Source organism: Charadrius vociferus, unplaced genomic scaffold, assembly GCF_000708025.1.
Source record: "Charadrius vociferus isolate BGI_N301 unplaced genomic scaffold, ASM70802v2 scaffold561, whole genome shotgun sequence".
Lineage (NCBI taxonomy): Eukaryota > Metazoa > Chordata > Aves > Charadriiformes > Charadriidae > Charadrius > Charadrius vociferus.
In genome coordinates this window covers 526,068-540,914 of record NW_009646848.1, presented here as the reverse complement: position 1 = coordinate 540,914, position 14,847 = coordinate 526,068, and the positions used below count along the sequence as shown (strand labels likewise).

Below are 14,847 nucleotides of genomic sequence, written 5' to 3'. Positions count from 1 at the left end.
CTTACATACATTTCAGATGAACACCAGAGAGATTGACCAGTCTTGCTTTTTGTATAGTCTAGATGTAGTTGGTACTGGTCTTGCTAGGTCGGCTGGGGAACCTCTTGAGAAGAAAATCAAATCCTTGCAGATGTATGTGAAATTGGGCTGCTGGCAATCTGTGTCAGAGTTGTGGGGAGACAAAATTAATACAATATAATAATTCCTAAGTGTTAACTGTGTTGGTTGCTAGAAGTAACCTGTTTTGGGGCAAGATGCTGTTAACCTTTGTTAAACTGACTGGTTTAACTCGAGGAATCTCGGATGACATGTTAGAATAGACTTTGCATGAAAAGAACCAGCTCTTTTTCTTGTTTAAATGCTTTGCCTAGAACACTGAACTCAGCAGTAATGATAGAGTGGTGGTGACGAAAGTACTTGCATAAAGCAAAAAAAAAACCAACAAAAACCCTGCCTAATGCTTTACCTGATTAAGTTTCAAGAACATTTAAAATCTTGTTGAGGAAAGGTAAATGACATTGCTAACTATAAATGCAGAGATCTGTAAGCTGGTGCCAACTGTTGCCAATAAATTCTCATATCACAGCAGAGCCATACTGAGGTTCCTGCATTTGCAACAGTGCTCATCTGTAGACAGAATAGTCAATCCATTTCCAGATAACTGAAGTAAACCTGCAAATCCTTTACCTACTGAAGATGATAATGCATGCATCTAAGTAAATGGAATTGATGTCCAATCACCAGACTTAGTTTTTATAATCTTAATGTTGCTTACTATTTTTCTCAGGTTGTCAAGAGAGAAGGCAGTGGGACAGAATCTCCGATGATAGGTGATAAAGTGACTGTCCATTACACAGGATGGCTTCTTGATGGTACAAAATTTGACTCCAGTCTGGACAGGAGAGACAAATTTTCATTTGACTTGGGGAAAGGTAACATCTTGTATTTGGTATTGATCTGTTTTGGTAATAACTGAGACAGGATTTCTTTGCATGTGTGGCTCCTTTGCATGGTAACGTTGCTATTTAAACTTGTTTTCAGAGCTTAAGGTTTATTCTCTCAGAATGGCGCAATCAGAACGGCTTTGAAATTATTTTTTTTTGAATGAGAAAACTGTGTAGCCCCTCGATGAGTCTTGCTGAAGAATTCATGAGCCTCAGACAAAGCAATCCAGGGGAGAAAGTTGCCCGGAAGCACAGTGATAAAGGGTAGTTAAATGGCCAGAATGTGTGTTTTGTTGATTGTTTTCTTGGCAGAAGACTCAAATTCAGGAGTACTTAATTGTGACCAGATACTGGGACAGGGTGCATTGGGGCAGCTGTCAGCTGCAGCATGATGAAACGTTCTGCCTTTCTCCCTAAGTTCCCGAATTAACCCAAAATACAAGTCTTGAAGCAGTGTATCTCTTCATTATCAAAAGCCTTCATTTTTTGAATGCAAAAATCCAAACAGCCTTGTTTCAGTAAATCTTATTACTCATTCTGAGTTTTTCCCTGGCAGCTCCTTACCTGCTGCTTTTTTATTTGAGAGGTAAATTCTGCAGTGTACTGAAACTTGAGATGATACGAAGTGTATCTGTAGTTACAAGACTAATAGGCTGCTTGGTTGAGTTGAAAGGAGCAGCAAGTAGGAGAGCTTGAGTAAGAGAAAGGATTTTGTTACTTGAGGTTCCAGCTTCTGTTCACTTTGGGCTTTAGGAGTACTACTTTTCCTGCTTTCCTCCCCTTTTCTGTTACAAGTGCATGTAACTTTTAGTTACCACTCGTGCTGCACTTTGCCAACTGATAAAGTACAGAGAGAAAAGGCTGTTGTGTTGGATTGTTTTCAAAATATGAGCAGGCAATCTCTTGCCCTAAGACCTTCCTCTTCGGAGAGTTTATTGTTATTTCCTTGCACTTGAGATTGTGCCAAGCGCTTCAGCCCGTGTCTGTGTTCAGATGACTTGTATTCTCTATGGGCGAGGAAGTAAGGGGAGGAAAGAATTACTACATCTAGAATGAAGAAATTAAACGAAATTTGGAGCCCCGGGTAACTTTGTAATTTGATTAGGCTTAAAACCGGTGTACATAAATCAGAGTGAGCACAAATAATTCAGAATTCCTGCTCTGTCTTAGTTTTTGTATACTAAAAGTGATGATGAAGTGAAGTTTCACAGCGGATCATGTCTTTCATATAAGCCTAGCGATCATGTGGTTGAAATTTGACTTGCATAGGTGAGGTGATCAAAGCATGGGACATTGCTGTGGCGACTATGAAGGTTGGCGAAATCTGTCGGATTACATGTAAACCGGAATATGCCTATGGCTCAGCTGGGAGCCCCCCAAAGATACCTCCCAATGCTACACTGATTTTTGAGGTAAGTGAGAGGTGGTGATTAAAACTGCATGCTTGAAAAACAAACAAAAATCATATTTCACTGTAAAAACTGTGATGTAATATCCTTTCAAAACTGGAATGTTAGGTTTTCTAAAGAGAAAAATATGGTCAATGAGGGTAGCGTGGGCGTTCTAGTCTGGCTGCTACTGATCTGTAGTGGCTCAGGTTCCCTTATTTTGAAGTCTTTAAAATACTTAGAAGTTTTCCAGTATTCATAGTTTTATTTTTATGGCTATGGAATGATTCACTGTAGGAGAGCGCAGGTTGGGGAGGGAGGACTGTCTCAGTGGCAGACTCTGAAGTAGGTGAAAAAATGAAATCTTTAATCTTCTTTCCACTTCATAAGACTGAGTAATGATACATTAAACATTATGAAGTTTTCAACAACAGAAAGAGTAATTAATGTCCTCAGTAATACATTTTTCATACTTTTTAATATATTTTTGCAATGTTAATGCAGTCTTTTATGAGTTATTTGGGGGAGAAAAAAGATAATTACCCCATATAAAGTACTAGAATATAAGGTGTGTTTGAAAAGCCCTGCAACTATGAACTGTTTTCTGTAGGGCTAAGCATTTTAATAAGCCTTAAATCACCATAAGAACAGTTCGGATTCAGGTTGCCTGTCGATTACCAAAGTCTGTCTGTGGATCCAGGGTACATTGGTCAGTCTTACCATCATAGAAAGTCATTTGTACATGCTCGGTCCCCATGACAGATTCAGCAGTCTTGAGATTGGTGTCTGGGTAACACTAGTTTTACAATTCACATGGACAGTTGGCCTCCTCATGTCTTGGTAAGCATGGAGCCAATTAGCATGGGTATTTCTTAACCTCCGTAGCAGAGGACAGAATTTGTTACCTAGTGACCTTTAAGGTATCTCCCCCTACCCTTCCTCCCCTTCCAAAAGGGGGTGGAAATAGCAGCTGTCTCTTGTGTATTATTTCAGTAGTGAGAGTGGTTGCTCAGAATGCTGAGACTTGTGTTTGATTTTTCCACAGAGGATGATAATAAAGCTATTCCTGGAGCATGCTTTGAGAAACTGGATATATTTTTTGTATTGTTAAAACAGATCAATTTGCCAAGAAATACTTTAAAATTAAGTGCACCTGAGAGAAGGCAGATAGACTCTATTTCAGTGTGATTTTAAAAATTACTTTATTCTAAAATACTTAATGGAAGGGACCCCTACATTGGGGAACCTAAAGAAAGTTTTTAACCACTGATAATTGCTCTAAGATTGAATGTTTTATCTAAAAGAAAAAATAGCTTATGGAGTAGGGACTGAAAGCCTATTAGATTTTAGTGGAAACAATGAGCATCTGTTAAGAAGGGTGAATGAAACATAGTTGGATATTGTATTTTTATTACATTTGGGTAGTGTATTTGCATTCATTTTTTCGATGAACTTGTGAGTAATAGCATTAAGGATGTATTTTGTGCAGAAGGATTAAAAAATACTGCTAGTAGGTAGTATGCCAGGCCACTAAGGGATGAGAACTTACTCATTTTGAGTCCACCAAAATCAATGCCATTATTTCTGCAGTTGGCTGTTGAAAAATAGTATCTTGTAAAGCTGTTCTTAAACAGCATTTTTTTTTTTTTTTTACATATAAATCTGAAGATCCTCATGGCTGATTTATATTGGATCAGACTACACATGCTGGAATGCTGTATGCTTTGCACAAATGCAGGTGGTACTAAGGCAGAATTGGAGGGGAGACAAGAACACTTAATACGTATTTACTGTGTTCTGACCTGATGATTCAAATGCAAAGTCTACTGTGGTTTTTTCCCTACCCCTCCACCTTTTTCTGCTCACTTCATTTTGGTTGAGGGAAAGGAAAACCAAACAATTTCAGTGCAGCAACTATTACAGATGATCAGCTTCTCTGCTTTTTACTGACCCTACATGGTGTCTCAAAGCTGAAGACCTTCTACCTTGGCAGCATAATAAAGCATTCTTAAGAATGCTTAGCACTAGTGTACAGGATGCTACATCGTTGTCCTGCAACAAGAGTTGATACCTAAGCTTTTGATAAATAAAAGCACTAACTGCAAGATGGGATTTGTTTCATCAGAGTACTACTGAGTCTATCTGATACAGTCATCCAGATGCTTTACCTCCCATTAGTTTTTTCTTAATGATGCTGATCTGAGCTCTCCCATCTTGTAGGTACTGTTTAGATAAAAGTATTGTTTCATTCATCACCATTTATATCCCCTAATGCCTGCCTGCGCACTAATGTTAGAGGTGAAAAGGAAGAAAGAAAGAAAAGCATTGAAGCTGCCTATGATGGTTTTGTGCTTCCCTAACAAAATGGCCTGCAGATGACTGTCTACAATAAATAAGCAGTGCCGTGTGTGTCCTGAATTGGGGGCCGGGGTGAAAATTAGGTCCAGAAAGTTTTCCGAAGTTTTATTATGTAGGAGTGATTTCTGACTAGTGTGACTCTCAGGCACTTAAAAACTCTCTAAGTTTCCACTTTATTTAGTCCTGCTCTTAGGTTTCTTTTTTATTATTTAAAACAATGTCAGCATGGTTCCTTTGCAAGTACCATCACCGTACCAAATTTTTGTATGAGTTGCCTTGAAAAGGACCCGTTAAAAGATCTTGTCACCACCACATCAGCATTTGTTTACGACCTGAAATAATGGGTGTCTTAAGGTTTGGGTTTTGTTATTTTTTTTTCTCTTCCTCATGATTGCTTTTGCTGAGCAATATAAATAGGTAGATTCTTCCATAGAATACTGTTGTTCAGGTAAAACCAAAAAAAAAAGGAATGGGGGGCGGAACCTGTATGGTCATCAGTGGAATGTTCTGGAGTGACTTAGCTTGTTTCAGGCAGACTGAAGAGAAAGACCAGAATATTGTTAGTGGGTATCCATCAAAAAGTGGAAGTACTCTTTGTGCTGGTGAATATTCAATTCCTCTTGCATCCTCTTGCATTCTTGGTAACGTTAAGTCCAGTGTCATGAACCTGCACAGCATTAGCCCCAAAGTTTTTTTTAAAAAAGGTACTTAGTCTAAACAATGCTGATTAGAATGACTTGCTCTTCTGTACTGTTTTTACTAATGTTTTACTCAAACAGGATAGCAAAAAGATTTTTTTCTTAATTTCATAGCAGCAACAACAAATTTGTTTTGTGACTAGACTATTTTTCCATCTTGTCAAGGTAGTCCCACTTCAAACTGTGATTTGCATTAGAGATTTGTGAGGGCATGTGAAGGTTCAGGCTGGATCGTTACATCCTACATTAACACCAGCTCTTAAATTCTAAACAGTTTGTTGCAGCAACAAGTTTAGATAAAAGGTGGGCCAGATCATGGTTTTGTTGTTTTATCATTGTTCTGGAAATATTTTTTTTCTGAAATGATCCCACAATATACAATGATAAGGCAAGACCAGAAGGGAAAACGTAACAAGTAAAAAGAGAACACTAACTCTGTTCAGGCATGAAAGGGAGAATGACACAGAAAATTTAAAACTTTTGTCCTGTGGCACAAGAGTAGAAGGATGAAGAAACAGGTAGGGAATAGCTGAAGCCTGAAAAAAATATTCTTGAATTTGTTTTAATATTGCAGGACAAGCATTTGGAATCAGTCTTCGGCTCTAATCCAAGCACTTTAAAGTTGATCTGAATTTGACCATAGATGGAAGTAAGGGTGTAATTGGGACTTAATGATTGCATGTTTATATTTAATTTTCCTGCTCCTTTTGTCCTTGTATTTCTTACAAACCTCCCTGGCCCTTGGATGCAGTGATGCTACTGGTGATCTACTTGCCCTTAGAGTAAGAGGCTGTGACAGCTGATCTGTGTGGTAGCACTGCAGAGTGGCAGCTGAGAGCAAATTCTTCCTGACTTAATGTGTTCAAAAGGCTTTTTCCCTCATATTGAAAAAACAAACAAAACCTCAAGCCCCCAAACTATTACCCATAATTCTGCCTGCAGACACTAGCAAAAATACTGTAAAAGAAACCAATAGAATCTTTTTTTGCAGTAGTCCCTAAGCATTACGCCTCATATAAGCTATTTTCAGAAGCCAGGTTCACAGTCCTTTCAATTAAAGGATCTAATTTGTAGTATTGAGAGACTAAGATTGCCGGAGAAAACAGCTGTAAAGGCCTGAATATAATCTTAAACTCTTCAGTAGGTTTCCATTCAGTATCTACTGGATACAGAATCTTCATAGCCTTAACTATCTGTTACCATACTAGGATATTAGTAGGATATTAACTAGGATAATGGCTTCCTAAACAGCTATAGTTTCAAATATCTCCGGAGAGCAAATTCTGTGAGTTACTGAATTGATGTGATTAGAATAAATGCAAGGCTTTTCTTCCCTCCATAGATAGAACTTTTTGAGTTCAAGGGGGAGGACCTCACTGATGATGAAGATGGTGGCATCATCCGAAGAATCCGTAAAAAAGGGGAAGGCTACTCCAAGCCCAATGAGGGTGCGCTTGTGGAGAGTAAGTATGTTACACAAATAGTAAATGGGTTTGCTGTGTGGGAGGACAGAACCTTTTTCCCAATCTACAACTCCTTGCCCTGAGAGAGAAGAATACGTGTCTTCTCTTTCCTTTACTGGGTAACTTACCCTAGAGTAAGCTTTCATTCTCCTATTTCGAGCAAGGTTTGTTTTCCAGCAGTGACTGTGTTCTCCAGAGATACTGAATCTGATAAAGTGCTTATCTGATCAAAAAAGATAGATGAGCCTAATAAAGTGTTTCCATTTGCTGAGGAACAAGAGCAGAAGTATTTCTGGCACTTCTTGGAGTGGAAAAAAGAAATGAACAAAAAAAAAAAAGGGTTAATTAAGTTTAGCGGCAGAAGTTCTATTTGCTGCCTTTAGCCACCATGCATAGGTAGCTGTTAAAAGAGGAAAGATTGTTTAGGGGGAGGCTTTGGCGCTCCCTGTATTACCTGTGCTACCTGCATCTTGCCATATATGGATGTCTTCTGATTTTTCTTTTGGTGGTTCTGTTTTTTGTTACCAGTCCAGTTTGAAGGCCGGTATGGAGATCGTGTTTTTGACAGGCGAGAATTGCGGTTTGAGATTGGAGAAGGTGACAACTATGATCTTCCTCATGGTCTGGAGAAAGCAATTCAAAAAATGGAGAAATCGGAGGAATCTGTGTTCTATCTCAAACCCAGGTATGCTGTTTCTGATCTTTTGATACTTGAAAGACGTAGCCTAAGCAACTGGCAAGAATTAAGTGGGTTTTTACAATGCCTTTCAGCTTTTTTCAGTGCTGCAGTAAAAATTTGATCAGCCCCAAAAGTTCGATGTATGAGAAGTATAAAGCTAAGATCAGTTTGCCACTAGGTTGTGAAGTAGTAGCACTCCAAAATAGGTTTACTTACATCTCTATAGTGTTAATCTCAGTAAATATTAAAAAAAAATTGTTCTATTGTTGCTGTCTTTAATTTACATTTTTGTGGTCTCTCTTAATGAAACAGATCTTACTGCACAGCAGTGCATGTAAAGATACCTAAAAAACAGCCTCAGAATAGTAAAGGAGCTGATGAGCCTTCTGAGCAGCCCAGTGTGACCAGATAGCTAGGCGATGTGCTTAGTAAAGAGTACCAGGAATCCTTTGTCAGTAGAAAATGTTCAGTGGTATTCTGAAAGCCTTTTGGTAAAAGACCTTCAAGATTTCTGCAAGATAGAAGGCATAGTTATAGCCAAACTGTGGACCATTATAAGAACACCCTGAGACTAAGAACAGCTAACTGAGACATATGACTGCCCAATGCTGTAACTTTAAACAGTCTTGGATATAAGCAGAATTTTCTCTTTACAGTGAGAACACATCTGAAACAAGTGGAGTTTGCACTGATAGTTTCCATCAAACTTTAATTCATTTCACTTTTTCAGTTTCTTTAAGCTGGAACTGAACCTGATGGGAGAAGAAGGCAAAGCAATCTGATCTTGTAGGTTTTCCTACTAATACGCAGCTTCTTACTGGAGTTGCAGCGCAGCCTTTCTATAGGCATTTACTGTTACTGTGTTGATTAGCAGTATGTGAAGTGTACAGCTGTTCACTTAATCTCTGCATTTATTGTTGTCATTGCTTTTCTGAGAATAGTACTAAAATACATGTGCTCTGAAGGAAGCATCCAGTCTCAGACCATGAACATAAAGCAAGATGTGTATAACTTGAAAGTATTTTTTTTCCTTGATGGAGAGGTAACTTCCTTTTCCTTAACATAAACTTTTTAAAAATAATAGGAACTGGTAACCTAGAGATTAATGAAATTAACCCCAGGTTTCTTCAGCTTTCTCCTACCTTGTGCTTGCTAATTTTAGAATAGTACCCAGAATTCTTCAAGCCTTTGTCTTGTAATAATGCTGTATAGGCATCCCAGATTTGCTTGGGGCTTTTGCGTCCAGCTTCCTATGTAGAAAATATGGCTGTCTGGATATTTTTGGAACTCTTTTTTGTTTGTTTGTTCTCCCCCCCCCCCCCCCCAAAATCTTACAGCTATGGTTTTGGAAGTGCTGGGAAGGAGAAATTTCAGATCCCTCCAGATGCAGAGCTACAGTATGAAGTGAAACTCAAAAGTTTTGAAAAGGTAGGAATGAGAGATGAAGTCCCAAAGAAGAGTGGGAGGTGGGAGAAGAAGCGCAAGTGCAGCTTAATCAAGGACAATGGGATACTTGAACATTGATCTTAAATAGAGAAACCACTGTTGTCAGAGTTAGTAACACACCGGGAGCTCCTGGTTGAAGTTGTTCTTACTGTGTCCCTGTCTGTTGTCATCAGTGTCTCTCCTACTCTACCCCAGTTTCCAGCAGCAGTGCAGAACTCTGCTTTGCCAAATCTATCTCTACCGTACTGTTAGTGGGAAGCAACATAGCCACTTGGTTTCCCCAGAAGCTGTATCATTGACTTGAACTGTTCCTGTTTGGGTAGGCTAAGGAGTCTTGGGAAATGAACACAGATGAGAAGCTGGAACAAAGCTGCATTGTGAAGGAGAGAGGCACTCAGTACTTCAAGGTAAAGTACAGTCCCCAAGTAATAATAGCATTTCTTAGTCTGTGTCATGAGCTGATAATGATGATTACAACTTCTGTCCTTTCAGAATGGTGTTCATGGTATTCTCTGATGTTTTACAGGGAGGACTAGAGGGGAAGGTGTCTGAAACAAACAAAAAAAGAAAGCCTTAGGGTTTGAATATCCAAAGAATTAACTCTGCAGGGAGTTAGTTCTGTCTGTCAGAGCTCTTTGCTGTACCTACAGATAACTTTGAGGCATATGTTGAATAGTAGCAAGCTTACAGTGTTTAAGTTCCTGATGTGGGATAGTGCTGTGAATGAACAACATTCATTTGGGTATAGATGGGTGGAGAAGCTGTTTCAAACAATTTAACCAACTAAAGGCCAAATTTCCCATTATCTTCATGACACAACAATTGCTGTGCTGTTTTGAAAATGCCCCGTGTTCCTTCTTTTGTATCAGAAGTTGAATATAAGGTGGGGGTTCAGAGTGAAGTATCAATGCTGACCTATACCCCTAGTTTTAGAGGGGAAACCGGGAGGTATTACTAAAGATTTCCTGATCCTATGCAGAAATGGCTTTCAGAAGTAGTATATTTTTGATGATAGAAGTTACTTTCTGATTAGTCTGAATTATATATTATTTTTTTTTTTTAGATCTGTTGCTCAAGGTAAGCAGGAGGGGCAAGAGGGAGACAAAAGTTACTGTGGTGAGCTATGTGGTAATTGAATTGCCTTATTTACTTACAGGAGGGGAAATACAAACGGGCAGCATTACAGTATAAGAAGATTGTGTCATGGCTGGAGCATGAATCAGGACTCTCTGATGAGGAGGATGCAAAAGCCAAAAGCTTGAGGCTTGCTGCCCACCTTAATCTAGCTATGTGCCATCTCAAGCTGAAGGAATACTCCCAGGCTTTGGAGAACTGCAACAAGGTAGTAAGGCTTTATTTGTTCTTAAGCTGCACAAGCAATCTGACAGTTTATCTTTTGCTTTAACAATATAAAGGGATACCAGGCCACATGGTGCTTGGCCTTTCTTAGCAGCTGGCAGAACAGGTTATTTCTGTAATTATTGTCCTTTGAATGTCTTTTACTAACTGGCTGCTTCATGGAGAATATTTAGTATTTAGAAATTAGAAACACTAAAATATGGTGAAGGTAGTCATGTTGGCAAAGGTCCTTCAAAGAGCTGGAATTAGAGCCAGGACTAAATCTTGGACTTGCCGATTCTTTGTCAAATAGCCTACTATATTCAGTCATCTTTGTACTTCTACTGTATTCAACTCACCTTAATTAGTAAGCTCTGACAGGACTCGTAGATCTAGATCAGAAGGTACAGTTTCTAGCAGTCTCTGGTATTCTGACCGCATATTGTTTTTAAAAAAGAAAAATTATTCTTGAATGTGGTTTTGTTTTGGTTTTTTTTTAATGCAGGCACTTGAATTGGATAGCAACAATGAAAAAGGCCTCTTCCGGCGTGGAGAAGCTCACTTGGCTGTCAATGACTTTGAATTGGCCCGGGGAGATTTCCAGAAAGTGATACAAATTTATCCAAGTAACAAAGCTGCAAAAGTGCAACTGGTAACTTGTCAGCAAAAAATACGAGAGCAGCATGAGAAAGAGAAAAAGATGTATGCCAACATGTTCCAAAGGCTTGCAGACAAAGACATAAAAGTAAGTAACACTTCTCTAGAAGACTACAAGAGGTGGTGTCGTGTGTTAGACAAGGAATAGTGTTTTCAGGTATTCAGCTTACATTTTAGTTCAGATAAATTAAGTAGGAGAACACTCAAGTAGCTTCCTCTGGGGTAAAAAACTGGAAATAATCAACAGTCAAAATGATTAGGCCATCTTGTTTGAACAAGACAACCAGCAGTATCAAGCATGGCACAGAATGCTTACTTCAACTGATTTTGCAACAGACCAGTGTTAATCAGAAAGCAATTGAAGGGATGAGATGCAAATGTGATAATGTTCAAGAACTGAAAAAAGTGCCTGTTCTCCTTGAACTGATCTAAAGAACAGTCTCTCCTGGTGCCAAGGTGGCCCATCTACTGAGACCTTATATCCATCGTACAGATGGTGCTGAGGACCAGGAGTTCTGGAGGAGAGGGTTTGTTTACCAAATGTCTTCTGATTTGCTAAGAATGCAGCGTGGACTAGAGTTCTGAAATTCCTGACATCTGTGTATCTTAAGGTCTGTCGAAGTTCAACAGCCACTCTTGCATCAGTAGTTCTGTTCATTAATTCCAATAGTTCACATATGTAAAGTGTGGTGGGTTTTTTTTTTTGTTGTTGGGGTGTTTTTTTTTTTTTTTTTTTTTTAAGGGCAGGATGTTTATCACCTTATCTTAAGCCCCAGATTGCTAGCTAACAGATTTTCTGTGGATAGGAGACTTTGCTCTCATGTGCTTCACAGAACACTTCTAAGGATGAAAGGTTGACCTTTGGTGCCTGGATGTTCTTTGGCTGTGGTTTCTTGTTGCAGCTAAGCTGATGTCACATTTTAGTTTAAGGATTCTGGCCCTTTTTCCCCCTCCTGTTCCCTTCCTCCAACAGTGCTTATGTTCTTGTTTGTTACTGTCTGGTTCTCATCTAACCTCATAATAAAACAGATGGTTCAGGGTGCTAGGCTAGCATGTGGAATACCAATTTCATTGCACTGTCTTCTGAGATGAGCAGGGCAAGACATTTCTACCTCCCTTTACTGTGTTTTAAAATTATTGCAAGGTCAGGATGTGCTGGTTATATATGTCCTACTGGAAAAACTGACTTTTGGCCATTACCACATGACACTCTGCCTTCCACACCTTATTATGTGGACTGGAAGATACAGCAAGGAGAGGGTTTTTAGAGCAGCCACATTACCAGGTTAGGTTTTTCTTCCAACTAAGCTTTTACAGAGGACATCCAAGTGACTGTTGTCGAGTTGAAGTCACTCTTCATGAAACTAGTTATCCAGCAAAGATATTTCTTTGTATCTTGGGTCCAAGTGTGCCTCATAGAAGTTGGGGGTGGGAGCAGGGTTACAGGAATTGCTGAAATTGAATCACATTGAAATTAAAGCAGGACGAAAGCAGTTCCATGCAGAAGCTTCCTAAATGAATTTTAGTTTGTGGGAGAACACTTCCTTGAAGTATGTGGCAAGCATATGCGTGCCATGTTATGAATTGTAACCATCTAACACCAGTATTACTTATCAGCCTCCTCTAAACTGCATAGAAGTTTCTTAGATGCAGGAAAAAATGCAAAGAAGACTTGGTTGCTTTTGGCTGAGGGTCCTAATATCTTAATTCAGTCTTGCAGGGAGACCAGGTATCCTAGTGATAAGAATCAAAAAATGTTTGTGGTATTGTTTGCAAATGCTAGCAATTTTGCATAACAGAGGAATATATTTTCTTTGTCTTTCTATTTAGTCAGCTGCTACTCTTCAAACCAGCCACGCTGAAGATGAAGAAATGAAAGATGAGCAGAATGGAGTTGGAGATAAATCGGAAGTTGACACAGAAGCATAAAAACAAACCCTATTCCATTAGTTTTGTAAATGAAAGAATTTCCAGTGAATTTAGACCTTTATTTTTCTACCTGGTTGGACAGTGGCTTCAGGGGAGCAGAGGCTGAAGCCACCATGCCGCAGTCAGTTACAGCTTTGTACGTCTGTTGAAGAAGCTGAGTGGCAGCATAAATCTGGTTTAATCCTAGGGACTTTATTTATTCATTCAGCCTCTGTTACTGTTTGGGTTCTGTCTGGATTTACTCTGCTTGGTTTATTTGCATTTTGCCATTGATGTTTGTCTCTCTTCTGGTTCCAGCTCACGTTAATACCAGGTTCTGCTTCCTAAATTTATTTCCTTGATTTCTTTCAAGTAATCAGCCTTTTCCAGGAGTCCTCACATGAGACTCGAGAACAAATTGGCGCTCCCAGTTCTTCTGCCTTGGCACTGCCCCCTTTCCCCCTGTTCAGTAGGGAGTCCCTTCCATTAAGTGTTGTAACCTTTCTTGTATGCCTCCTCTTTGCAAATTGCTGAAGGTGAAGACTGTGAAGTCACAGCTAAGTAATAAAGCTCCAATTAAACTCAAGAAAACAGGACTTTTCGTGGGTTTTTATTGGAATTTGCACAGAATGAAGAGAATTTACTGTTGTTTGGTAGTTCGGCATTTTTTCATGAACATAGCTGTACAGTAGCCACAGTATCTGATTATTTTTCTACGTTGTTCATTCATTGCCATAGAAAATTCCCACCATAATCAATACAGTATTTACTTATATATTTGGAAAAGGAAAAAATATGTTGCTGAAAATTGTACAAAAAGCAAGTCTGTAACCGATGCATAGAGCTTATTTTCTGTTTATACTGCTACCTTCCTCTTCGCCCTCCACATTGTAAAACTGGACCAGAAGAAAACCCATTTATTTATACCTGAAAGTGACTGGCTTTGAAGAGGAAATGTGATAATGGTTTAACACGTTACAAATACTTCTAATTCCTAATGGACTACAAACTTCTGACTGCTTCCAATGTTTGCTTATCCCCATCTCACAAGAAAGATATTGCTCGATATTCTGCTTCTTTCTGCAGTATGTTGTGTGTCTTGTTTGGGGTCGGGTGTGCTTTTGGATTTTGTGTGGCTGTTTTGTTGGGATGGGTGTTCTGTTTGTCTGCAGGCATGGAACACAGTACTCAAACTCACCACCTCTGTTTATCCTGTTATGTAGTGCTAAACCCAGCATCTCCACCGTCCTGTTTTGAGACCCTATAGCAGCAGGGACACTTTGCCTGCTCTGCAGGAGGAAGGTACATAATCTTCTTTCAAATACAAAAAAGCGTTTTTTGCTGTGAGAAAGGCATCTTTCCATGGCATGGCAGGGGACTGGAGTTGTGTGTATATTGCAGAGTATCCCTGGTTTAACATGAATGACATCCGAAATCTTAGTTTGAATTCCTGGTCTCTTTTGCTGAGACAGAAGCACTGTAAAAGCAGTTACTCATGGGGTTGTTTAGGGGCCAGTACCTGCCCCTGGTGGAGTGCCACCTTGGGCCTGGCAGCTGTGTAACTGTCACCAAAGTGGTAAGGCCTGCTTGACATGCTGCCCTGTCCCCAGGCCCAGGACAAAACCTGCTTGGGTTGGAGCTAGCTTAGGGAGCTGTGAAGTGCGCTGCTCTCGGCGTGGCATAGCCATGCCCTAAGCTTCAGCGCGGTTGGGGATGGATAGGGGAAAAGGCAGGATAAGTGCTTGGTAGGTCATCGCATTTAAGGAAATGCTGATTTGGTTTGCTTAGCAAAATCTTAGCGGTGCCTGGTAATGCAGGGGCTTTTTCTGAGTTCTGCCTCTCAATAGTATCAGCCCTGCGTGTGTGAAAACTGTTTCACCTTGTATGAAAGCATGATTACCTCTAAGGGGAACGTTACAGACAGCTTACAACAAGGTGTGAAGAATGTCTGTCAGCTGAAGTTACCAA

The 14,847-nt window shown here is 39.6% G+C and overlaps 2 protein-coding genes across 2 annotated transcripts in view; both read left to right on the top strand.

Moving 5' to 3' along the window:
* The first annotated feature begins 793 nt into the window (after positions 1-793).
* Positions 794-13,898, top strand: FKBP4 (FK506 binding protein 4, 59kDa). Its single transcript, XM_009894108.1, has 9 exons — positions 794-932; positions 2,214-2,356; positions 6,731-6,851; positions 7,380-7,536; positions 8,868-8,958; positions 9,300-9,383; positions 10,133-10,318; positions 10,820-11,059; positions 12,802-13,898. The coding sequence occupies exons 1-9, from the start codon at positions 824-826 to the stop codon at positions 12,898-12,900; spliced, it is 1,230 nt and encodes a 409-aa protein (XP_009892410.1). The 5' UTR covers positions 794-823; the 3' UTR covers positions 12,901-13,898.
* A 476-nt stretch (positions 13,899-14,374) lies between these two features.
* The window catches only part of ITFG2 (integrin alpha FG-GAP repeat containing 2), a 13,405-nt gene continuing 12,932 nt past the window's right edge, over positions 14,375-14,847 (top strand). Inside the window, exon 1 of the mRNA XM_009894132.1 lies at positions 14,375-14,455. Coding sequence (XP_009892434.1) covers positions 14,375-14,455 — 81 coding nt within the window. The remainder of the gene's footprint in view (positions 14,456-14,847) is intronic.

Coding starts and splice junctions, on each gene's coding strand:
- FKBP4 (XM_009894108.1), top strand. CDS start 824: ATGATAGGTGATAAAGTGACTGTCCATTACACAGGATGGCTTCTTGAT. Junction 9,384..10,132: donor GAGGCACTCAGTACTTCAAG/GTAAAGTACAGT, acceptor ATTTACTTACAG/GAGGGGAAATACAAACGGGC. Junction 11,060..12,801: donor TTGCAGACAAAGACATAAAA/GTAAGTAACACT, acceptor CTTTCTATTTAG/TCAGCTGCTACTCTTCAAAC.